This window comes from Calypte anna, chromosome 5A, assembly GCF_003957555.1.
Source record: "Calypte anna isolate BGI_N300 chromosome 5A, bCalAnn1_v1.p, whole genome shotgun sequence".
Classification (NCBI taxonomy): Eukaryota; Metazoa; Chordata; class Aves; order Apodiformes; family Trochilidae; genus Calypte; species Calypte anna.
In genome coordinates, this window is record NC_044251.1 from 21455404 (window position 1) to 21480285 (window position 24882).

General features: G+C 51.0%; 1 protein-coding gene across 2 annotated transcripts in view; it reads left to right on the top strand.

The window, feature by feature from the left end:
• TMEM63C (transmembrane protein 63C) overlaps positions 1-24882 on the top strand; it is a 48245-nt gene that overhangs the window by 18558 nt on the left and 4805 nt on the right. The window contains exons 3-17 of one of the 2 annotated variants that reach the window (XM_030451961.1): positions 16707-16821; positions 17050-17270; positions 17625-17704; positions 18826-18913; positions 20051-20088; positions 20508-20650; positions 20953-21004; positions 21415-21523; positions 21954-22027; positions 22132-22212; positions 22336-22456; positions 22548-22681; positions 22891-23013; positions 23571-23724; positions 24265-24371. In XM_030451961.1, coding sequence (XP_030307821.1) covers positions 17073-17270; positions 17625-17704; positions 18826-18913; positions 20051-20088; positions 20508-20650; positions 20953-21004; positions 21415-21523; positions 21954-22027; positions 22132-22212; positions 22336-22456; positions 22548-22681; positions 22891-23013; positions 23571-23724; positions 24265-24371 — 1502 coding nt within the window. In that variant the 5' untranslated portion in view covers positions 16707-16821; positions 17050-17072. The remainder of the gene's footprint in view (positions 1-16706; positions 16822-17049; positions 17271-17624; positions 17705-18825; positions 18914-20050; positions 20089-20507; positions 20651-20952; positions 21005-21414; positions 21524-21953; positions 22028-22131; positions 22213-22335; positions 22457-22547; positions 22682-22890; positions 23014-23570; positions 23725-24264; positions 24372-24882) is intronic. The other variant, XM_030451963.1, reaches the window with a different exon arrangement.

The following is a 24882-nucleotide window of genomic DNA, read 5'->3' on the forward strand; positions in this document are numbered from 1 at the left end:
ACCTCAACACTGTGATCACTTGTGTAGTTTTCAGTGGAGTCTCCATGAGAAGCTCTGGATTCTGTTTTGGCCAAGGAGGGACGTCTGTGTTGTCACAATTTGATCTCAAATAAAGATGTGTTTAAAATGGAGTGCAAAAGCAGAGAGGCTCAGTGTTCCTGTTTAATGGGACCATATGAAATCTTTGGGTGACCTTATTCCTCTACCCCAAGCACCAACTTCTTATGTCTTGTCATCTGTAGATTGTGGGTGAGCCAAGCAGAAGGCAGGATCTGAATGAGCCAACCTTCACTGCACCCTCCTAGTGCTTAAAGGCACATTGTGAGAGGTTGTCGTCATGCAATTTTGAGTTCCTCCTAGCAGAGGGAGGAAGGGGCTCTCACCTTGCTCCGTCAGGGAGCACTTTATTTGTAGCTTGGAGCCAGTGGTAGGAAGCAGCTGGATCAGAGGTGATGGAGATTGGGATGGTGAGCCCCTCAGTGTGCTGCATTGGAGAGAGTATGGGAGAGTGAATCACAGAATCACCACAGTTGGAAAAGACCTCCAAGATCACTGCATTCAACTGAAATTCAGAGGAAGTGGTACTCTGAGATGAGGCCTGGGGACCCTATGTCAGCCAAGCCAAGGTGACCCTGACAGCGGAGTCCCCTTCCTGCATTTTACATGCAGCAAGATGAAATGCCAAGAAAGTGGCACAGGCTGAGGTGCTGAGACATCACATGAGGGCTGGCAAACAGGGAGACTCATGAGACTTGGAAGTAGCTGACCATGGACCACAGGGCACCAGCAGAGTTGGTGCAGCAGCCTAGGGCTTGGGGCCCACCCAACTGGAGGACTCAGTTGCTACAGCAAGTATAGATGACCTTCTTGGCATGGCTCTGGCTTGGAGCATTCAAAACCTTCCTGGACATGGCCCTGAGGATGCTTTTCTATCTGACCCTGACTTTGAGAAGGGAGTCTGGACTAGACGGTCTCCCTTCAGCTTCAGTGCTTCTGTCGCTATTTTTCCTGTGTTCTGACAAATTTGGTCACTATGGAATAATCCACAAGGCAGCGGAGAAATGACCTGAGTTTTGGAGGTGTACATAGCTCCCCTGATCCTGCAAGCAGTGGCCTGGAGTGGCCTTATTCTATGCCAGTAAGAGACTCAGGGCTTGCAGGCTCCAGGCTGGGGACATGCATTGTTCTTTGTGTTTCTGGGTTTCTTTTCTCAGGGGAAGGTCACAGATGGCAGAACTTCATGGAAGGGAAGGAAAATGGGAAAAATTGCAGAAAAACAAATCAAACTTTGTAGACTTTGGGAGCAAGTTTGGTCTGTACTTTGTTTGGCTCTTGGCTTGCTGCTGAGTAGGATGGATGGATTAAAGTGACAATTTAAATTAGTGATTAGAAAGCCACAACCTAACTACCTAGATTTAATCTTGCTGTGTTTGTAAACTTCTGCTCTTGTCCTAAGGACACTGATTTTCCATGTTGTGGCACTTAGAGTTGAGCTGTGCAGGAGGCTTAAGTGAGTGGGTTTGTGGTGTAGCATATGGTTATTTAGATTCTTAATATCTATGTTTCTTGCATTAGAAAATGTAAGTGACACATTTCTTTGTTCGATGTAATTTAATTATTTACTATAAATTGGGTCTAGCTGTATTTTTGTGGAAAATTAAGTCCAAAGTGCTGAAAACAGGCATTTAAAAATGGTTTCTAGTTGGTTAAATAAAACTATTTGAAATTTAAACTATTAAAAACCCCCAAAACATTTTAAAAAAGGAAAAAGTTTCTGAAAGCATTCTTTGTATATGTAATGACTTTAACAATACTGTATGACTGTACTATATTGTATCACCATAATACTATTATAGGAACAGAATTTTATTATAGAAGATCTAAAATATAAGCAGTGATATAACCTGATTATTTCTGGGTTTTAAGAATTCAGAACTGGTAGAGATTATCCTGTCATACTTCATCTTCCTTGGGCTTGGAAAGGGAACCAGGCTCTTCTGTGGTAACCTGCAGTAATTTTCTGAACTTTGACTAAACTACTCAGTCTACTAAATTACTTGAAACTTTTTTTTTTTGTCTTCTGCTTTCAGAAAGGTTGGTGCTGTCAGAGCCATTTTTGCAGTTCATCAGGCTTTAGCTCCAGGTGCTCAGCCATTGAGGAGATCTGGCAGCAGAGACATACTGCATTTCCTACTGACTTATTTTTCACTGGTGGGAGTGATCCAACGTCTTACCACTTAGGTTGTCTTTTAATTTAAAAAGTTTTTAGTTCAGACAAAATACTTTTAAGTCAGCTATATGTTTCCAAAAGTCGTAATTCTTTTATTTGCTCTAGTTCCAAGTCCTCTATTGCTTTTTCCTTTCATATTGCACTGCTTCTAATCTTCTCATCAGGCAGTTTCATTGGATTTTTCTTTTGGGAGATTTTAATCAAGTTTAATTTTCTTTCATTGAAATTTTTAATTTCTTGTGTCTCCTTCCATGAAATGTCATTTAGTTCTTCTTTGTTATGAGACAAACAAATAAACAAAACAAACAAACAAAAAAAACTACAACAAAGCCAATACTGCTAATAGCAACTGCAGTGACTGGGCCACCTCCTGAAAATGTTGCATTTTAGAGACATCCAATTTAGTTCAGTCATTACAGGAAAGTCAGGGTGGATGTTTCTCTAAATACAGTCCTCTGATACAGGTTGGATAAACCTCTCTATGCAAAAGTATAGTAACTGGACTTACAGAAAGTATGACTGTGTCCTGAGCCTGGTCTTGGATACATATGTATGGTGTTACACATGCTCAGGGGGTAGTCATTAAGTCAGGATTCTTTCATCTTGGCCTGAGGGGATGGCTGCTTATTGGCACAATCCCTGCACAGAGTCAAATTTCAGTCCTTTCATAAGAAGGAGATGAATGTCTGGCCCTCATGTGTTGTAGATGGTTTCAGCAGAGAAAGGATTTCATTCTACTTTTCTTTTGGCTTGGGATTTTCTGTGGGAAGTATCCTGGAGGTAGAATAAGTTTCTGTAATTCTGTAGCCTTTAAAGTTCCAGCTAGGAGCAATGCTCAGGATGGTCTCTCCATGCCTCAACTGCCCATGGGAGTCTGCTGTGCCAGGGCTGTGTCCTCCCCATCCCCTGGGGTGGGAAAAAGGGAGTGCAGGTGTGTGATGGGACCTGCTGAGCTGTGGGTCTGATCCTGCTCTTGGTGCTACAGGCTGTCTGCCTGCCCTCTGAACATGCTGGGGAAAGCTCTTGATTCCCCAGAGCTTGTCTTGACTGAGAAATGGGAACTGTGGAGGGTGTTTGTGTCATCAGGATGGCCTCTCACTCCCCCACGGAACAAAGATGTAGTTCAAGCAGCTGGGTTTTTCAGCTGTGCCTGTTTGCATAGCCAGCCTAGTGCTCTGCTCACCACCAGCAGTATTGCTGGAACAGCTCTTGGGTTTGGACTGGTCCTGCAGCTCAGCTAGCTCAGGGTCTCTCCATGCCATAGTGAGCATTAGAAGGAGCCTTCCTGGTGCCCTCCTGTGGCTCCTCATACCTGGCTTTTGGTTGTTTTCTGGTCCCCTTCCTCCAGCATGACATCTGTGTGGCCTGCAACAGAGCTGTGCTGCCAAGAGAAGTGTGGAAAGCAGCCAGGCAGGATATAGAGACAGGTGTGTCCTGCAGGTCATCATCTCCCAGGGCAAGAGGCAACAGGGCAGGATTCAGCATCACTTAAGTATTGACCTCTACCAGTCTGGAGGAGGGTTTGGCTGCCTTTGTAGAGCACTTCTTGCTCTCCCAGGGCTGTGGTCAGCACAGGGATGTTGAGATCAGCTGGAGCCTCTGCAGCATCTGTGGTTGCACAGCTATTTGTCTCCAGTAAGCGCAGGTGCAGTGCTAGAACTGGTGAAGCTGAGTGGTGTTTCAGGGAGGGACATGCCCATCCATTACTGGAAGTACTGGTCACCCCAGGGAGCCTGTCTGGGAGGTGGGGTAGATGTACTCAGGCCCATTGTGCTCTCACCTTGTTTTTTCTCAAACTGGATGGAAGCTCTTAGTGTTTCCAGGTGCAGAGATGCTTCCCAGAGCAAGGATGGCAGCTGTGCAGCGCATCATACACCATACTGCCCATTGCATCAACCATATAGTGGATGAGAAGGTGGAAGCCCTCCCTAAATTACTTAATGCCTTGTTGGTGCTGCAGAGTCCAAGTATAGGCTCTCAAAGGGCTGGCTGCAGGGCTGGCCGAGCTAGGCAGGAACATTCATGGTGGCAGGTTTGGGATATGGTCAGTGGTGATTCAGGCAGGGAGAGCATCATATCAGAAACCAGGTGGAAAGCAGGAATGTGTGCCCACAAATCTCTTTGGCTGTCTGTATTCCTGCACTGCTGTGCCCAAAATGCTCTGGAAGGACAAGGGAGTATGGGCTTGGGGAGGCTTCTGCTGCAGTGTCTCATGTTTAATTTCTGTTCCTTTTCTTTTCCACATGAACAGTGATATGGGGGAATGGGTGGTGGTGGTGTTGCTGGGGACCCCGTCCTGCTGGCAGGGTGGACAGAACAGTGCAGGGGCTTCTAGCCCTTCCTGAGCACCAGCCTGGCTGTGTTGCCCTGTGTGTGCAGGAAAGGCAGGCTTGTGCAGAGAGAAACCTGGAACAATCAGCCTCCCTGCCCTTAAAAATTTCCATCCTGATCTGTGTTCTCATTTTCCCCTGGTTCTCAGATGGCCATTTTCCAAGGCTGTCTTGCCCAAGAAGTCTCTTTGATGTTGGCTTCATATTTGAATGTATACCTCCCCCCAAACCTGCCAGGCTGGGCTGACAGCCCTTACGCAGTGTTGTGTTGCTGAAGGAAGAGCTTGCAGGTCGCTCCGTGACCGCTCTGCTGCCAAATCTGCCATCTGTCTTCCCATGTCCTCTGGGCGATGCTGCACCCACAGCTTCTCTCGTCCTGATGCCTTGTCCCTTTCCCAGCTTGGCTGCTATACATGTCCAGATGTGACACTTCTTCCTCTGTCTGGAAGGAAAGAAACCATTTCATCTCCATCACATCCATCACTCCTGACAACCCTTGTGCTGGCCGTGGGCAGCTGCTGGCTAGTGAGCAGGGCTGGAGCAGGGCAGGAAGGCGGCGTGGTGGATGCGGGCAGTGCCAGCCTGCGGCACTGGCACAGCAGAGGCTGTGTGCTAAGTGTCTGTGCCCTGCTGTGTGCTGGGCAGCCCGTGTGGTAGGTCTGTGTTGGGTGATCCTGAACCCTAGTCCTTGCCATGCTCCCCTTGGCTTGGGATGTACCAACATGCCCATCCAAACAGCCCTGTGATTTCACTCATTATCTCTGGTTCTCCACCAAGAGTGGTCTAGTGGGTCTGATGGGCTGTCTGCTCTGCTCTGCCCTGCAGCAGGTAGGTGACTGGGGATTTGCTCAGGTGTCGTGGGCAAGAGGAACTCCCTGGGGGCAATGAGATTGATGGGGATGACATCTCTTGTCGGTGCACATGAGCACCCACCTTACCAGGAGGAGGCTGGCACAGTTTGTGCTGAGCAGAGCTGCATGTCTGTAGCTCCATGTGTGCCTGGGAGAGCCTCCTCCCTTCCCCACCACAACAGCAATGACAGCAGCAGCTTTCATCTGATCTTCCCCAAAGGCAGCATGAGTTTCAGAGGTGTCTGGATGTGTGCCCCAGTGACCAGGGGAGACCAACTGCATTCTGCCTTTGCTGCCCCACCAAAAAGCAGTGCTTGGCTGGGTCTGTGTGGGGCCAGGATTTGGAGGGAGGGCAGGTGGCTGGCCCATGGCCCAAGTGCAGGCAGTGTAATCTAGTGTTGAGACTATGAGACCATCTCAGTGTCTCCCTCCTCCTTTTCAAGTATCAAACTTGTATGCACACCAGGTGATAGGCAGTGTCTTGGTGCATCCCTTATGGATACATTCCCAGGGGACATAGGTTGCCAAGCCCCAGGCTTTGGGAAGCACCTTCTCTGTCCTCCTGTTGCAGGCCCCTGTGTTCACCACCAAAGGCTTCCTATTCCCTTTGATGCACTATAGACTGAAACCAGTATGCTGAGAGCTAATCCCTCTGGCAGGGCTCATGTGGCTGGTGCAGCAGCTGCCAGGACCATCCTCACTGTGCAACCTGCAGGTGCTAGAGCCTTCACTGAGCTGCCAGCTCCCACCTTCCCAGGGCATCATGATTCATCCAGATCGTCTGGTGTTACCCAAATCTGCTGGGAAGCTGGGCAGAGGTAGAAAGAAAGCCTGGTTGGGGCCCAGGTTGGCAGGCGGTGTGCTTGTGGGATCCTGCTGCAGCCCAAACGTCGCTCTGCTCCTGGCACCGAGTGCAGGCAATAGAAATGTTCTGGCTTTGCAGGTGATCTGAAGTCATATTTTATGCGTGTGTCTGTGTGTATAGTGTTATAACCCGCTGCTCTCGGGGTAGCTGTGCAGGGCAGGAGTGCTGCATTGCTCCTGCAGCAGAGTCAGCAGTGGAGAATGTTGTGGCTGCTCTAAATTGAGGAGGAGTGGAGGGCAAGGGGCTGGCAGTTGCCAGGTCTGCCCCAGGGCAATGTGGTGGGAGGTGTGCAAGTGGCCCACAGAGAAGCACGGTGGGACAAGCGCAATGCTGCTTGCCTTATCCTGTGTCCCACAGTTTATACCCCTGTGTATATATACCCCTCCGAGGCTGTGGGATAAGGCTGCACGATGCATCTGGGTCCCTATCAGTCAGCCCCAGGCTGGACTGGAGCAGAGCTGGGCCCAGCAGCATGGGTGCCGAGACCCCTGCTAGTCCACCCTGCCCCTGCTCTCACCCCCCTTGTACAGTGGGCTTGCAGATGTCAGCTGTGAGGAGGGCTGGCTGGAGATCTGGAAATCAGCAGCTGAGAACAACCACCCAGAGGACTTGAAATGTGCCCACTTTTTCCACCAGCTCTGCAATGAGGTCCTGGCTATTCTCAAGTGTACCATTGCCATCCTGGCCAGGCAGGATGCAGGATGTAAAGCCCCTGGAGTTGCCCGGTCCTAGCAGTGTGTTATTCAGGTTCCTGGTCTGCATCTTTCTCATGCACAGCCCAACTCCTCTCCTTGCCAGTGCCCTTCCCTCTGCCCTGGGGTGAGGTTCTCCCTCTCCGTCACTGGTGATGGCTGTAGCTGTGCTGGCTGCTCCCATTGCTGGCAGTCTCTTTGCAGCAGGTGGCTTTATAAAAGGGAGCAGATAAACCTCCCACTCTCCTCTCCACTTCCCACAGCTCCCTGGTCCATGGAGGGACTCGGAGAGCTTTTCTGCTATCTCTAGGGACCACAGTGCTCTTAGTGCCTTGTGGTACTGTGAAAGATGCTAATAACCCATAGTGACAGCTTCAGATTGGCCCCTGACCAAGGCACAGCTGCTTCTGGTTTCCATATAGGTTTCCATGAGGGAGTTTTTCCTAGCAAAGGTCATACTTTCCTTCACAGTGGCTTTAAAATCCTTCTCTGTTTGAGCATGGTTACCTAGGTGGAGGGATGAGCAGCCTTGTCCTGAGAGGTGCCTTCCTTGGCCTTCGATGTCAAATGGGAGCTGCTGCTGCCAGGCTGGCTGTGTGAGGGCACAGCATGCTATGGTTTTGGAGCTGGCAGGTGATAAGCAACCAAGGGGTGCCTTTTGCAGAGAAGCTCGAGCCCTTCCCTGGAGCCAGCAGCTGCAGTGGCCCTCAGTCACGTAGGCAGCAGGGCCTGGGAGCTGTCCTCATCTGCACCTATCATTGTTAATTAATAGCAAGCATGGAGTTGCTGTGGGGACTGCGGACAGCACTCAGGATCCCTGCTCAGTGGAAGGACCTGTGGTACAAGGACAAGGAGTCTCTTTACTGTTTTCCTGAAATACTTCTATCCTGGATGCACATATATGTGCATGTGTGTATGTTAACTGAGAGCCCTGAGATGACTTCCTGCCCCTTTCCCACTTGTGACAAAACTGGATCTCCATCCCCTGCAATCAGCCTTTTTCATAGAATCATAGAACAGTTTGCATTGGAAGGGACCTTTATAGGTCATCTAGTCCAATCCTCCCTACAATGAGCCCAGTCATCTTCAGGTAGATGAGGTTGCTGACAGCCCTGACCAGCTTGAACTTGAATGTTTCCAGGGATGGAGCATTTACCACCTCTCTGGGCAACCTGGGACTGTGCTTCACCACCCTCATCATAATTTTTTTTTTCCTTGTATCTAGTCTAAATCTGACCTCTTTAGTTTAAAACGGTTACCCCTTGTCCTGTCACTACAGGGCTGATTAAAAAGTCTATCTATCCTCATCTTTAATATAAGCCTCCTTTCCTGGCTCCCAGTCACTGCCCACCAGCAGTCTGGTGCCTTCCTGCCCTGCTCTTGGGCTGGGCCTATCCTGGGTAAGCCTTTGTGCTGTACAGTGTTGATTTAAGTGTTATCAGAGGACATGGGTGCATGATGCAGAATGAATAGCAGGCCTGGAGAACTTACAGCTCAATTAACTCATGTTTGCTCAGTGCTGTGAGTATGCAAGTGCAGTGTGAGGGGCTAAGCATGCTGTGTGCACAGCAGGATGTTGGAATATAAACCAAACATGGGTTAAAGCCAGCCTGCAGTGGCAGTTTAGTCAAATGTAGTGAACAGGACTGGGAGTGGAACAAACAAAAACAAGCTCCACTCCGGTTCTTCCTTCCCAATCTCCGTGTGCTGGCTCCAGCAGCAGCAGCTGGCGTGCACATGTGTGGAGGAGGCACTGGAGCAGAGATGCTCTGTGCACAACTTCTCCCACGCACCTGCCCAAACAAACCTCCCTGGCTGGAAATCTCACTGTAAGCATCATTTGCTCCTGGTTGCCTGAGGTTTGGCTTTATTCTCATGCCAAGGAGTGCTGCTGTGAGTCAGTGCTGCCTTGCTTGGTCCACAGCATCCCTCCAGGAGAAAAGGAGCTTGTGCAGGTGGCTGCTGTACTGCAAAGGAAGGCCAAAGCCATCATCCTCCAGAGAGCCCCAGTAGGGGCTGGGACACCTTCTTGTTCAAAAACGTCATACATGGAGCTTAGACAGTTCCAGTGCCAAAACACAGCCACCCTGGGTCTTTATGAAATGCCAGGGGAAAATGAGAGGGCAGGGAGCTGGGGTGCAATGCCACAGCCACCATAGGGGGACATGGCAGGGGAGGGTTTTGCTCTCAAATGCTGTATTGGTTTCAGGTGATGCCTTGGGGCAGCATGACCCTGCACAGAGTTTCACTCAGGTGGTGGCAACTTGCCACTCCTGAGAACAGAAAAGTTTGCATAGCTCTTCAGAATTGGGGTCACAGTGTTGCTTTCCTGGTGGGTGATGTTTAAATGATGAGTGATGGCAGGGCAGATTGGGTGAGGAGAGTGGGAAGGATGCACACTTTCTGTCCCAGGGGACAGATGCTGCCTTCTTCATCCTGATGCTCATGAGGTCCCTAGCAGTGGGTTCTTGAGCTGCTGCACGATCCCTTTCTGTGGAAGGCTCCCAGAATGTCAGAGGGATGCATGAAACATTAGGAACAAGAGCAATGGTGCCAAAGGGAGGGTCACCACTGAGGGGAAGGGGCTTACAGAAGGGGCTTACCAGAGCTTACAGGTGGGGAAGGTGACACCATCTTCAAGCGGGTTTATTTTACCCAACCATGTGCCCACACTCATTTTCTCATTGATCCCAGTCACACGCATGCTCATATCCACCATCCCTCTGAGCAGTCTGACATGTGTGGTTACTTGTGGGTTTTATGGACACTAGGGACACCAGCTGCTTAATCCTTCTGACCTCTCTGGGTAATCATATCTTCACTGGCAATGACAAAACTAATCTTTGAGCTGTCGTCTTATACTTGTTATGAGTCATCAGTTGTTGCAGTGGTCCTTTGCCTCCAAACCTTACTGAGCCTCTATAGCCCACTGGCTGGGTTGCTGCTTGTGGTGTGGTTCTTGTTTGGAAGATGTGTCTGGTTTCTGACAGGCTGGTGTATGTCTCATGTAGCTGCCATCCTACTGGTGATGGGATGGGGTCTTCTGCTTGTGTTGTTGTTTGGGCTGTGGCCTTAGCAGGGTGTGGGCCTAGTACTCACACCAGTGTCTGTGTTTGTGCTACCAACCTTTGCATCCAGCAGCACCTTGTCTCCTTGGTGGAGTCTGGCTCTACTATCTATGGGTCTGTGGGATACAGCCCTGGGGAGGTAGGCACTGTTACAGTGGGGTAATTGTACAGGAGCCTGCCCTGAAGATGCTGAAGGTGCAAAGAGCCCTACCCAGGGATAGGGTGCTATCCCCACACCTGTGCTGCCCCACACCTACTGATCCCACAGGCCACCAGCAATCTCACCCATTCCTTGCTTTTTGTACCTGGAGGCATTCTCTCTGTGAGGGAAGGGAAAAGACCTGGGAAGGAATGCTTTGGACCCCCACAGGGCTTTTGTGTCTGTGGTCTTGTCCCCTCTGTGCTTATCCCCCATGGAGATAGATGCGGCCTATGGTATGCCTGTTCTCCATGTACCAAGCTACAGGGACAGACAGGTCACCACACCCTTCAATGCCAAAACTGCCTCTGCCAGGGTGTGTGCTGAGCTCAGCACAGGATGCTGATGAGCCTTTTCCCAGCCCAAGGTTGTTTGTTGTGCTGAGTCAGTGGCAGTGGCTTGGGTTCCCAGGCCTCCAAGTCACTGCAGTCCCACAAGGTCAGTCACTGCAGTCCCACAAGGCAGGATGCTGGAGTTTCACCTCCCTGCCCCATCCTGGGCACACCAGGACACAAACCTGATCTTCCCATTAATGATGGCCCTCATTTTCCCCTCCTGAAGCCTGACCACATCTATTTGAGAAGGATGGAGGATGCAGAGGCAGCCAGGTAGTGGGGATGCTTGCTTTCTGGCAGATCCAGTCTGGCTCATCAGCCTGGCTTTTCTGCTGGCTGTGCATAGCCACCGCCAGCTCCATCAGCAGCCCTGCACCCTGCCTGCCCACCCACCAGCTCCCTGCCTGAGCAGGACTCTGAGACTGGGTGAGCACAGGCATGTTGAGAAGCCTAGCTTAGTCATCTGAGCACTCCCAAGACTTTGTTTTGGTGTTTTGCTACTCCAGCTGTCTATGGATCCCCTAGCAAATGAGTTTTCTGGCAGGGTGCTTCAAGGGAAAGAAAAATTTTGCAAAAATGCATTTGCATAAAGAGCATTTTTAATTGGAAATCTGATTCTCTGGATTAATGCCCACCCAACTGGAGATGAGAAGCATATGCTGATGTATCAACAAAACAAACAGGGCACTGAATATTCGAGACAAACCTTGCACACTGGAAATGCTTCAAAGAAATTATCCAGCAATTCCCTTTCAATGGCAAAATCTCATACATTCTCTGTCCATTCACAGCAATCACAAAGAAGAGAAAGAAGGACTGCCTTTCTCTATTGCTCTGCATGTTTTCTGACCCTATTTTCTGCTAAGCAAGACCAGGATTGGATAGACCACATACTGTGTTTTCTGCCTCTATGTTACTGCTTTATTTTCCCAGCTGCAAACCTGTCCATTCCTGTGTGTCTTGCCTTGGCCATTGCTGTTGCTTCTCCAGGACAACAGCTACTCTGAGGGATGCCTGTCTGTGGTTGGCATGTGGAGGTACTGCCTCATACACAGCTAATAGGTAGATCTCCCAAAACCTTCTGGAGGAGAAGGTGTCCACCCAACTCTGTTATTCACAACAGTATTTCCTCCTCTGGCCCTTAAAGACTGGGAAAAGCACAATGGCAATGGTGTATCTGGGAACAGGAACTGGTCTGCCAATTCCATGGGGTTTGCTGGGACGTTTAAGATATGATTGCAGAGTGGTGCCACCAAAGTATTGCAAAATGCTGGATTATATCATATGTCTGTTGTGAAAATAGAGCATAGGTGTTTTAGCAGTAACTTAAGTCTGGCCTACAGTGTCCATGTGATCACTCACTCTATATACCAAGTAAGGTATCTGCTGCAGTTGGAGGGAGGTTGAACATGTTGTACAGGTCTGGGTTGAAACTGTAACCGGTATACGTGAGCTGAAATCTCCTCTCACCCTTTCTGCTGCTTGTGCTGTTCCTAGAACATTTACATGATTTACTTTTAGCTAGTGTTTCCCAATGGTTATTTTAAAGGTAACTCTGCAGCTATATAATTTGCATAAGCTTTTATAAGAACAGCACCATAAAAGATAAGATTAGCTGGAACAGTCTAGAAAAGTACCAGTTTGGGTATTTGGAGGTGGGTTTCCATGGGTATCTGGTGGTGAAGGGATCAGGGAAAAGGCAGGAGAATTGAGCTTGAGATCAGCTTCCAAGGAGCTGTGATATGCCTCAGGGGCTGCATTACTGGCCTGAGCATGGGCAATGGAGCTGGAGGTGCATAAGAGAGAGGTGCCTAAGACAGAGCTGGACCAGTGGCTTCAGGTGTTTTCTGCTTCTCAAATTTCTCTGGCATTATACCAGCAGTGCTGGATTGAGAGACAGGAATTGTTTAGATCTGAGTGAGTAAAGGCTTGCGTTTGGGAGGCTTGTAGGCAGGAAATCTTGGAGCAGGAGATACCAGCACCATCTCCCCTTGCTTTTGGCCACCAGGAGCAAAATACCTGTTACTGGGGGGAGGAGGCAGCAACAAGGACTTGATAGGGAAGGACAACTGATCCTCTTGAAAATCCCCCTCACTTTGCCATCCCCTGACAGGATTTTCCTCCTACGAGCATGAAGACAGTGCTTAGAAACAAGCTGTAGCATTGTGGAGTGGAGTGGTAGTGGTGTAGGGCCTCAGAGCTTAAGAGTCTCCTTGTTTATTTGCTGAAGGTCCAACAGCTCCCTTGGCCAGAGACACATTCTCCTTGTTAACAAAAAGACAATGAATTATTTAGTAGCTGAAAATGCCAGATGGCGATGGCTCTGCTGCTTACAGGAGGGGAGAAGGGAGGGAGACATGCACAGGGAGAGAACAGATTGAGAGCACTTCCATAGGAAAGAGCTGACCCTGGCCAGAGGTCCTGGTGGCCCAGATGGTTTCACAGCAAGAAGTAGGCAGGCCAGGGGGGATAGCTGCTGCTTGCCATCATGTCCCACTCATTTCCTATAGGTCTTCCCTTGTTGGAGTTTCTTCTTCAGGAGCTGTTATCCCAGCAGGGCCATGTTTGACCTCAAAGTACAGGACTTCCAACCCCAGCTGGAAGGCAGGCCATGATGGAGGATACTACAGGGTGTGGGTGTGTGTCTTTGCCAGCCATTCCTGCACTTTAAACCTGGTTGCAGGAATGGTGCTTCAGACCCAAGTCTACTGGGATGACCTTTAGAACGGTATTATATCTCAGGTGATGTAGCAGGTCTTTTGGGAGCCACAGAAATTATCATCTGCCCCAGCTTGGGTTATGATGTCTCCAGCATGATGGACTGGCCAGATCAATATGTATATGGCTAGAGACCTCCAAAGAGAACTGAAGATGCTGTAGGCAGCTTGGGCAGATCTGTAGCAGATGCTGAATCCTGTGCTCCAGATGACAGTGTAACATGTGCACAGTAAGAGGGACTGACATGGGTCTTTGTGTCCTGGGGATCTTGATGCCTGTAGTTTAGTGGCTTCTGACATCTCTTCAGGACACCCATACAGGTAGCCAGGTACCAGCCTAGCCCTGGAGTGAGCCTTTGGCTCTGCTGGGCTCATATCCTTGATTCAAGCATCCCAGCCACTCTTTGGTTTCCAGTAAAGATTTTTCTTTGGGCTGGAATCTATGCTTCAGAAATGAAGAAAATAGTAACTCACCGTCTCCTTGTGTTTAATTTGGAAACTGCAGGCACCAAGGGTAGTTCTTAAGTTCTTCAACCCTCTTAAGAGCTTGTGTTGAGAATCCTTCTGGAATCCCCAAGATCTACCTGATTGCAGTTTTCAGGCTGCCAGAGCTTTTTTTGTTTATTTGGTGCTTTTTTTTTTTTTTTGTCAGCTGTGTTTGAAAACCTCCTTCTTCCTTAGCTTTTCCTTTCCCTGGACAAGGAGGTCAAAGAGAGTCAATGTCTTAGGCATGTAACCTGTTTCAGCACCCACCCCAGCACCTGCTCTGCTCAGCTGTGAGGTGGGGGTGTCTAGGCTCCTCAGGAACTTTAGGACAGAACTAACCTCAAACAGAAAGCTACGTGGTCAAAGAGAGACTGAGGCTACGGCAGTGCACATAAAACCATGTGCTACTCTAGTCTCCCATCTGTCACACTGACACAGCAAAAGTAAATGTTTCCCAACAAAAGCAAATCCTTGCAGAGCTCAGGAAAATCCCCTTTCTAAGCCAGGGCATTTTCTGCTTGCTCTTTCTGTGCTCCTCAAGGACCTCTCAATCAGGTTTCTTTTGGTGTTGAAGAAGAGTTGATACTGTTTGATCTTGATGGGAAAAACTGCCATAAATTCTTTGCATCTCAAGGTCCCTGGAGATGCTGGCTGTTTTTGTTTGCATCCTCGTTGCTTAATCAGACCATGTCTCCTGCTCCTCTTCCTCCTGTCCATGCACGCTGCGAGCATCCTGCAGCAGGGTTGAACTGTCACTTGGGGACTGCAGGGTCTGCAGCAACGTCCCAGTTGTGAATAGAATATAGATGAAAAGGAGGGAGGGGAATGAATATGCAGTGGCTTAAACAAAGCTCACAAGGGTATGTGTTAATCAGCATGCTGAAATTTCTCGTGGCCTTTGCACCAGCCACAATACACTGGTCACAATATCTTGTGCTCAGTGATAGGTCAAGGCACTTGTATAACTCCTTATGGACTAAAACCAGGCCAGAAGATCTTCTTGTCAGGTGCACAAGTCCTTGAAAACAGGGAGACAGAGTAACTGCAGTTAGAAGAATACCCTTCGACTTAATCCGATAAAAGGCTAAGGGTTTACCTGAGTAAAAGACATTACTCAGGACCAGGCCAGCTTCACAAATATATTTGGTTGCTCAAAACCTCTAAAGACAATGCTTCTTTGTCTGCCAGTTGCCCCAGACACCAGTAACCTCAGTCTTCCTCTAAGCCAGATCTTCAGCCCTCGAGGTTTATCTGCCTAACAAGCAGTAGGCATCCTAACTCAGGAGCTTTTTGAAAGAGACATTAGGGACCCAACCTGGCTGCCATTTTGAAAAGCTGGCAACAACCTATTAGTGAACCATTGGGAGAGCACCCTGAAGACACCCCGCTGTCACAGGGTGCCTCTTACCCTGCAATGTGGTTATCACAGAATGTCAGGAGTTGGAAGGGACCTCTGAAGATCATTCAGTCCAATGCCCCTGCCAGAGCAGGGCCAACTCTAGGGCAGGTCATTTAGAAATGCATCCAAATGGGTCTTGAAAGTCTCCAGAGGAGGAGATTCCACAACCTCTCTGGGGTGCCTGCTCCAGAGCTCTGCAACCCTCACAGTAAAGAAATTCTCCCTCATGTTGAGGTGGAATTTTCTGTGCTTTATCTTGAATCCATTGGCCCTTGGCCTATCATGGGGCACAAGTGAGAAGAGGTTGTCCCTTCCTTCTTAATACCCAGCCCTCATATATTTATATTCATTATATTTATACACAGTAACTAGATCCCCTCTCAGTTCTTCTCTCCTGACTAAAAAGCCCCAGGTGTCTCAGCCTTTCTTCATAAGACAGGTGTTCCAGTCCCTTAATCATCCTCGTAGCCCTCTCTTGTAGTCTGTCAAGTAACTCCTTGTCCCTCTTGAACAGGGGAGCCCAGAACTGGATGCTGTACTTTAGATGAGACCTCTCTAGGACAGAGTTGAGGGGAAGAAGAACCTCCCTTGATCTGCTGGACACACTCTTCTTAATGAAGACCAGGATACCATAGACCTTCTTGGCTACAAGGGCACATTGCTGTCCCATGGATAACTTGTCCATTGGGACTTCAATGTCCTTCTCCATGGGGCTGCTCTCTAGCAGATCACCTCCTAACCTGTACTAGTGCATTTTGTTATTCCTTCCCAGGTGCAGGACTCTGCATTTGTTCTTGTTGCACCTCATAAGGTTCCTCTTGGTCCAACTTTCCAATCTGTCCAAATCTTGCTGGTTGACCTCACCACAGTCATAGCTTCCTCTGAAGGCCCCGCAGCTCTCCAGGCACTAGGAGCAGCTGCCTAAAGGTGCCTGTGGGGTCTCCAAGGCATGGAGACAAGGCAGGCACACAAGAGACTCTGGCCCTGCTGTCCCCACTCTGTGTTTGTTAGTGTTCCAGAAGGAACTCTGCTGGTTCCTTCTCCTGTTCTTCTGGTGAGTTCAGTGGCCTTTCAGCACTGTCTTGGCACACCATGCTGGCTGCTGCAGGGTGTTTGTTCCAGGGTTCCCAGGCAATGCAGGTTTGGAGAGGATCCTCTCCTACCAAAAGCATGGCAGTAGGAAAGGTTTTGGAGACAAGCCACAGTCTTGACCATTAATGACCTTTAAGTGTATCCTACCAGTGAGGACTGTAGCCTGCAGTGCCAGCTCCCTGGGGGTGTGAGGGGAAGTTTGACATAGAGTTTTGAGAATCTGATTCTTCTGAAGACATCCAGAAATCTTGAAATGAGCAATTCTGCTCTGGTGCAAAGACAGAAGGGAGGTCCCACGACTTCTGGCTGCCACGTGGATTGTGATGCGGGAGGATAAGGGAGTGCTTAGGGATGTTCCACACACGGTAGATATCTGGCTGTGGGGAGCAAAGTGCAGCCCCAGCAGCCCAGCTGTTAACAGCAACATTGCTCTTATTCTCAGCAACTGAAGCAAATGCTTTGGCTCCTTGGTCCTGCCTGCTGACCACACCAGGGTGACCATGACTCAACCCAGCGTCCAGGACTGAGGGGCAGAGCTGCTGAGAGACCTGTCTCAGGTATGATGGAGACAACCAAAGAGCATGGGGTTTAATGGGGTGGGGGAAATATATGAGGTAACTGTGAAATTTCTTCAGCAACATTCCATGCCCTGTGTCCCCTTGGAACATCATCTCTCCTGCCTGCCGTTTAGTGAGCTCCTTAGACCTTGCTAGAGGACCTGGAAGAGTCACAGCCCCTTTTCAATCACAGACTTCTCCATCTTCACCCATGCCCCTGTGTTGCAGAGTGAGCCTCCACAGCAGCACCAATGGAGACCATGTACTCGATGGAGCCAGTGCCTGATGGTGCTGACCCCACCTCACAGGACATGCTCAGCTTCCTGGACGCTGTGGTGAACAGCACAGAGGAGCAATGCTTCAGTGCCCGCTCCCGCAGCACTGTCCTGGAAGGGCTGCCGTTTGGCGGCGTGCCCACTGTGCTTGCCATCAACTTCATCCTCTGGATGGTGAGTGGGCCAGAAGGGTGCCAGGGGGGTACAGACACTGCGGTCCCAACTGTGGTGCCAGAGGCTGGATGTGAGCACGTGTGGGTGTGCTATGAGTGCAGCCCACTTCCCGATGCAATTGGCTGATGGGAGGAATTGGGGTGAGTGTAGAGGACCAGGAACTTTGCCCACATCGTGGTGGGCAGCAGGTGGCACTTGGGCAGCAGTGATAAGATCATGGAACATGAGCAGACAAGGTATTTACAAGTCTGGGCTCATGAGTGAGAAAACAAGAAAAGGGGGGATGTGATGAGACCCCGCAGGGCAAGATCCTGTGGCAAAACCCTTTAACTCCCCTCTTCTCTCTTCTTCCAGCTTCTCCTTCTGGTCTTCTCCTGCCTTCGGAAGGCAGCTTGGGACTACGGGCGCCTGGCACTGCTGATGGACAATGATAGGTAAGGAGGATGCAAGGCCACTGCAAGTGATGGCTCCAATCTCTCCAAGAGGACTGGCACTGCAGGGTAGCCCACAGAGAAGCTCAGCAGTTCCTGTGCCTCCTTCCCACTGGGAATGACCTGGCTGCTCTTGCCCACAGAGGGCAGTCATCTGCTGCAGGGAGAGGCAAAGCCTTGCCAGCATTGATTCCTTCTTGCAGGCACCATCTGGTGATAGTCCTCTCATGGCCAGGGAAGACACTGGCCAGGGAAGACACTGTCCTGGGAAGGACAGAGGCCCAAGAACTGCTTTCAAATAGAGCCTGAGCTGCTGCCTCTCCCCATGCCATTTTATGGATATGAGAAGGGTTGGCCAGCAGAAGAGGCAGGGGGAGATGAGCAGACATAACACTGTTCTTCAGGTCACCAAAGTGGCTTGCCAGGCCCATCCTTCACGCTAGGTGTGGAATCCCACAAAAATTAGTGGTGCCTTAATGAAAGTGAAGCCCAGATCAGATTTCCAGCAGGGCTGTGCTGCCCACAGCTCCCTGCCAGAGCACTGCTTGCTCCAGGCAGCAAAGCATCTTTGATCAGGTGGCTGCACACAGGAGGGGCCTCTGGAAGGCTGGGTTGCCCACAGGAGCAAACTTTGTAAGAGTCCCTCTCCTTCCTTCTACCCTCTCCATCTCCTCTTGGCCTTGGGTTCCAGAGTTGGGTTTGGCAATGGACATGCAATCTCCCTTCACCAGGGAGATTAAAGGGGCAATCAAGACTTAAAGTGCAAGCTCTGATTGCAGTTGCTTCTACTGTGATACCATTTGAGAGGGCTGAAACCAGTGGAATAGGAAAAAAATATGGCTCAGCACTCCCTTCTTCTGGAGATATAGCACATTATCCATGAGACCACCATGCACCAGAGCCACAGAGAAGCTGCTGGAACTTGTCAGCATTGAGGCACCAAGCTGCAGCCCTTGCCCCAAGCCCAGGAGTAGCTGCTGATCCAGTCCCAGTGCAGGATGTGAGGAGGGGGGAGGCACTTCCTGGGCCGACCAACTGGAAGAAGGTTCTCAAAGGGTGCTTATCCTCTTCCATGTGCTGATTCTTTCCTGCTTCACTCCTCCACCCCTGCCCTCAATGCAAAGTTTGACGTCGCTTTTCTATGGAGAGCAGAGTGAGAAGGAGAAGTCCCCATCGGAGAGCAGCCCCCTGGATACTGACAACAAGGACATGGTGAGTGCTAGCAGCTGTGGTAGCGTGAACCCAAGATGGGCTAAACAAAACCCTATCCCAAACACTGATCCTAACCCTACAGCTCACCCTAACTCAAAATCCTAAAGTTAAACCCTAACCAAAAACCCAAACTCTAAACCTAATCCTAACCCAACCCTGAACCCTAAAATTAACCTTAACCCTAACCCTTACACTAAACCTTAGACCCTAAACCCTAACCCTATACATAACCCTAACTCTAACCCCTGAGGCTCAGCCCACCCTGCTCCTTACCAGGAACCCAGGTCAGAAGTTAGCTGGGAGCTCGAGGTGTTCCCAGGCAAACTCCTAGACATGGTTCTCCAAAGCACAGCTTTGGAGTGGGGTGTAGGAGAGGGGTCAGCCTTGCTGTGCTGAGGCAATGTCCAGCCCCAAATAGCTGTCAAGGGCTCAGGGGTCCCTGCACCTCCAAAGCCTCCTCCTGTGGTCCATCAGAAAAAACTGAGTTGTAGGGTAGGAGAGATGGTCCCTATCAGACTAAAGCTGGAGGATGGAGAGGAGGAAGAAGCTGCCAGCTTTCATGGGGCAGGGTAAAGGAATGCCACAGGGGCGACTGCCTGGGGTCCCTCCTGTCCCACCCTCCCAAAAGTAGTGAAGAGTAGGGACCAGACAGCCAGGAGGACTGCAGAGGGACCCTGACCTTGCATGAAACCCAATGCCAGAAAAATGTAAAGTAAGGCATAGAGAAGAAAAATGCACATATTGCATAGGTGGTGCCAGGGAATGAGCTGTTTCACAGTCCTGTACATAGTCCTGTATCATGCTTAGGGCAGAGCTGGCTCAGTGTCCTGGAGCTGTCAATAAGCATATTGCCTCTCAGGGACTGTCAGGGGAGGGGCAGAGGAGGGAGCTGCTGGAAGGCAGGAACCTGTGTGACAGACATTCTCTGTGTTACCCACTCCTCCTGAGGCAGCTGCCCCTGCCACCCCTGCACACACACCACTGCACTGAGCATGACCTGGGTCTGCCTCCATCACCTCATTCCCCACCTCCAGGAACCACACCACCTCTGCGTGTGACCCCAGCACATGTCCTGACCCTGCTCATGCTGGGTGAGGGTGGTCACACCCAGCTATTCCCGACTCTTTTCCTTTCCAGGGATTCTGCTCCTGGCTCATTTCTATCTACCAGATGAAGTAAGTGTGTGTCCTTGGCATCATAGCCATGTCCCACCGCTGCCTGCCCCTGAGAAGCTGGTGCCCACAGGTGGTGGCCCATCACCTGGAGCTACTGCAATCGGTGGCTGAGAGACCTCTTAAAACATCCCTTGCCTGGAGAGAGAGCAGAGGGCTCAACTCTGTTTCTTCTTGGCCCCTGGATCCTGTCCCAAAGAAAAGGGCTCCAATCTCTTCTGCTAGGAGCCTGTCCTCTAATAGGATGGCAGCCTGAGGGCTGCTTGTGTCCCTCATTCCCTCTGTGCCCAAATCCTACATGCCCCAAGCAGGGTGCCATGAGTTGGTGTGGGCTGTGTGAAGCTGGAGTGCCAATGTCCCTGGGGCAGGCGGTGGTGGGGAGGCACCACCAGCACTCAACTCCCCACCCACCTCTCCTGCAGGGACGAGGAGATTCAGAGCAAGTGTGGGATCGATGCCACTACCTACCTCTCCTTCCAGCGGCACCTTCTGGTCCTGCTGATGCTGGTCTGTGTGCTCTCCGTGGCTGTCATCCTGCCTGTCAACTTCTCAGGGGACCTCCTGGGTAGGTGCTTCCCCAGTCATGGGATGGCTCAGGAGTGCAACCTTCCCCAGCCTCAGGGTGAGCATTGTGACACAGGACAGAGGGCAGAAGAACCCCTCTATCAGGAGCCCACATGTGAGAAGGAACCCACCATAAGCTGTGGGACAGAGGAATGCAAGAAGCAGGGAGCTTCAAGGCAGAGAGGGCTTGGTGGGGACCTGGGAGATGGAAAAGGAGAGAACAAAGACCAGATCCTCTAACCCTGTGAGCACGGACATGCACACACAGACTTCTCTTAACCTTCTGTTTCTCTTCCCCTACAGGACACAATCCCACCCACTTTGGCCGGACAACCATCGCCAACGTCCCGACACAGTACGTGGCTCCCACATCCAGGGGGGCTGTGGGTGCTGCTGCCATGGTGGGCGCTACTGGGAGCACCCAGGCACAACGCTCACCACAGCCCTGTTCCAGGGCTCCTGGTAGCCCCCACATCTTTCTGCTCCATGTGTGAGCACAGTGGTGGTGACCATCATGCTAGCACTGCCCACTGCACCCTGCTACTGGCAGAAGTGTTCTTGGGAGCAGCCTTATTTCTGTAGTATCTAAGCCAAGATGAACACTACCCATCTCACCCTGGAGGTGGGGTGTCAGCAGATCGGTATGGCTTGGGGAAGCCCTGCTGGGTGGTGGGCATGGCCATGAGTGTGATGCTGAGCTCCAGGCTGGCCTTCGTACCACTTGCCTGCCACAGCACTTGCTGATCTCCTCTTCCTCTCCTCCAGGGATCGTCTCCTGTGGCTGCACAGCATCTTTGCCCTCATCTATTTCATCCTCACCATCCTCTGCATGGCTCATCACTCTGTACACCTAGAATACAGAGAGAACGAGAAGGTGAGCAACCACCCTATCCAGCTCTACCTTGTTCAGTGCTAATAGACAACTGTGTGCTTTGCAGAAATGATGGTCCCAATAGGTAGGGGCAGCTTTAGAAACAGCCTGAGACTGGGCAGTCAGGGAAAGATATGGCTGGTTTTCTTCAGCTTCTGGAAAAAGCCTGATAACCCAGGAGCAAATCTCTCTCTAAATGACTTGTCTCTTGAGACTGAAGCTCTGCAGAAGCTCTGAGAGAGGTGACAGCTTATGACTATGCCCACGGGGTCTGGGAGTGGACACTGAAGAGGTCTGTGCTGACCAGCATCTGGGGGGCAGTCAGTGCCCCAGCTCACCTCTGCCTTCCCAACGTCCGGGTGACCAGGGTGGCAGACAGGTGTCCCACAGACCCCCTGCCCACCCACCCCCTCTACTCCTTCTTCTCTCTCAGGTTGCCCGGACACTGATGGTTACCCACATCCCCAAGGAGATCACAGACCCTTCCCTCATCATCAAGCATTTCCAGTGAGTAGCAGTGTGCCGCAGCCTCACCATGTGGCTGGCAGGCAGGTGGCAGGGGCTGTCCCTGCCCCCCAGCTCCTAGTGCCACCATGTCCCTGTGCCCTCAGCGAGGCTTACCCCAGCTGCACTGTCACCAATGTCCAGTTCTGCTTCGACGTGCGCAAGCTGATGAAGCTGGATGCAGAGAGGTGGGTGCCTTCAGGTCCCCATTGCCTCTGTGGGTGGGTGTACTGCTCCTGCTCACCACGTTGAGTCTGTCTGTCTATCTGCCATTCTCCTAACAACCTTCACACCCATGGGCTTCCCTGCAGGCGCAAGGCAATGAAGGGTCGGCTTTACTTTACCACCAAGGCACAGAAAGAGGGGAAGATCATGATCAAAACCCACCCCTGCGCCCGCATCTTCTGCTGCCGCTTCTGTGGCTTTGAGCAGGTAGGAGGGTGCAGGCAGGGCTGCAGGTGGCATGGCAGCTTGCCTGTGCCATATTCTGGCAAGCGCAGCAGAGCCCTGGCTGCTCCCACAGGTAGATGCTGAGCAGTACTACAGCGAGCTGGAGGAGAAGCTGACGGATGAGTTCAATGCTGAGCGCAACCGCATCACACTCAAGCGTCTTGACATGGCCTTTGTCACCTTCCAGGATGAGCGGATGACTGCTGTGTGAGTGCCTCTCATGCAACAGGCATGGGGACATCCCCCGGTCTGGTGGCCACCCCAGAAGCTTCTCCAGCTAGAGCCAGGCAATGAGTCTCACTCCTCTGTGCCTCTGCTATCTGCAGAGGTGTTTGCTCTCTTGGGACTATGGAACACTGGGGGGGCTTCCTCTGAGTCTTTGCACTAGACTTGAGCCCTGTCTCCCCCCTTTGCAGGATTTTGAAGGACTACAGCCACATCAGCTGCCGCAAACACCCTCAGCAGTCCTCTGTCACCACCGTGGTCAAGTCACATCACTGGGGCATTTGCTATGCCCCTGCACCCAGCGATATCATCTGGTGAACCCTCATGGAGGGAGGGAGGGAGGGAGCAGGGCAAGCAACTGTGGGGAACCCATATCTGGACATATAGGGATCCTGTGCCCATTGCTATAGGGAGCCCATGTCATTCTAGGGAACCTGTGCCTATCTATCTATCTATGTATCTATCTATCTATCTATCTATCTATCTATCTATCTATCTATCACCCCTGCCAGGGTGGCAGGGGCTAGCTCCTGTGGCCATAGCAGAACTCAGCACATGTGACTGGGGTGATCACCTCATGGGCAGCAGAACTTGGACAGTAGAGGTTTGGGATGATTGCCAGGCTTCAATATCTCCAGCTTGATTCCAAAGCCTCCTGCTGGTATGGACCCCCTCTGTGGTCCTTCTCTAGTCCTGGGGACTCTGCAGGTGTCAGTACAGTAGTGTGTGTGTGTGTGGGGGGGGTGATCTGTGACAGCATGGCTGGTTTGGGTAGTGGGAGACAGAGCTTCAGGGAGCTGAGCTGGGAGGCCTAGGACACACGGGTTTTCCTCTGCTCCATGTCTGAGTTGTTCTTTCCTCTCTCTCACAGGGAGAATTTATCAGTCCGTGGCACATCCTGGTGGGTGCGATTCATCCTCCTTAATATCTGCCTCTTCATCCTTCTCTTCTTCCTCACCACACCAGCCATCATTGTCAACACTATGGACATGTTCAATGTCACACACCCTGTGGAGAGCCTCGAGGTAGTCCCTGGGGCCCTGAGCTTTTCCCAAAGTGTCTTCATTTCCAGGCTTGTCCCTGACAGGGGGAGGGTACCAGCTCTGCACTAGCCAAAGCTGTCACTGGTGTGGGCTCTGATGAGAGGCAAAGAATGGTCATCCTCCTGTGTTTTCAGTGGTAGCACCTGTGCTTCCTGGGACACCTGTACAAACCTGAGCTTTGGTGCTGGTGTCCATGATGGAGGGCAGGTTTGTGTCCATGCAAGAGGAGAGGGGTTGGGAAGAGCTTCAGGAGATGTTAGGAGCTGCCAGCTGCACACCTCCTTCCTGCTCTTCAGCCTGTAAGCTGTTGAGCGAGCACTTGGGCTTGAGAGCATGCCTGTGCTGCTTTTGGCTGGCTTCTGGCTCTTAGCTCCTGAAATAAATGCCCCTGTTCACAGAGAGCATGCCCCAGTCCACCCACTGCACACACCATCCTGTGACAGGAGGCTCAGGGAGCTGTCTCCAGCATGGCTAAGCTCTGGCAGGCTCCTAAGGGGGTGTCCGGCATCTCTCTTCCTGCAGAACCCCATCATCACCCAGTTCTTCCCTACGCTGCTGCTCTGGGCCTTCTCCGTCTTCCTGCCCTTCCTTGTCTACTACTCAGCATTCTTTGAGTCACACTGGACAAGGTAACGGTTGCCCCCTTCTGCTCCCGCAAGTCTGCTGTAGATGGGAGGAACCCTGCTTGGATTCATGGGACCCAACCTGGTGGGAGGCAGGCAGTGGAATGGCAGTCCCCCACAGCCCTCCATGGAAAGAGCCCCAAGTCCATGCTCAAAGGAGTCATTTCCTTGCCATAGCCATGAATGCTTCCATCCTGCTCACAAAAGCAGGTTTTAGTATGGGTCTGAAGATGCTTGTGAAAGGGATGGTGGGATGGTGGACTGGTAGCAGCCAGGTCAGGTGACACATCCCAGCCATGCTATCAGCCCTCCAAAGTGGAGGTATGGGTTCAAGATGCTCAAAGTCTCCTAGCAGAGGAAGCTCTTACAATGTGCTCTGTCTTCACCCTCCACTGGCCCCAGTTCCTATGTCTAGTCTGCTGAGTCCTTGCAGAAGCTTTGCCCTTCCTTCTCCAGAGGAAAATGCAGGCTTCTGAACCCATTGTAGACACTGTCCTGTTTTGAGTAGGAATAGAAG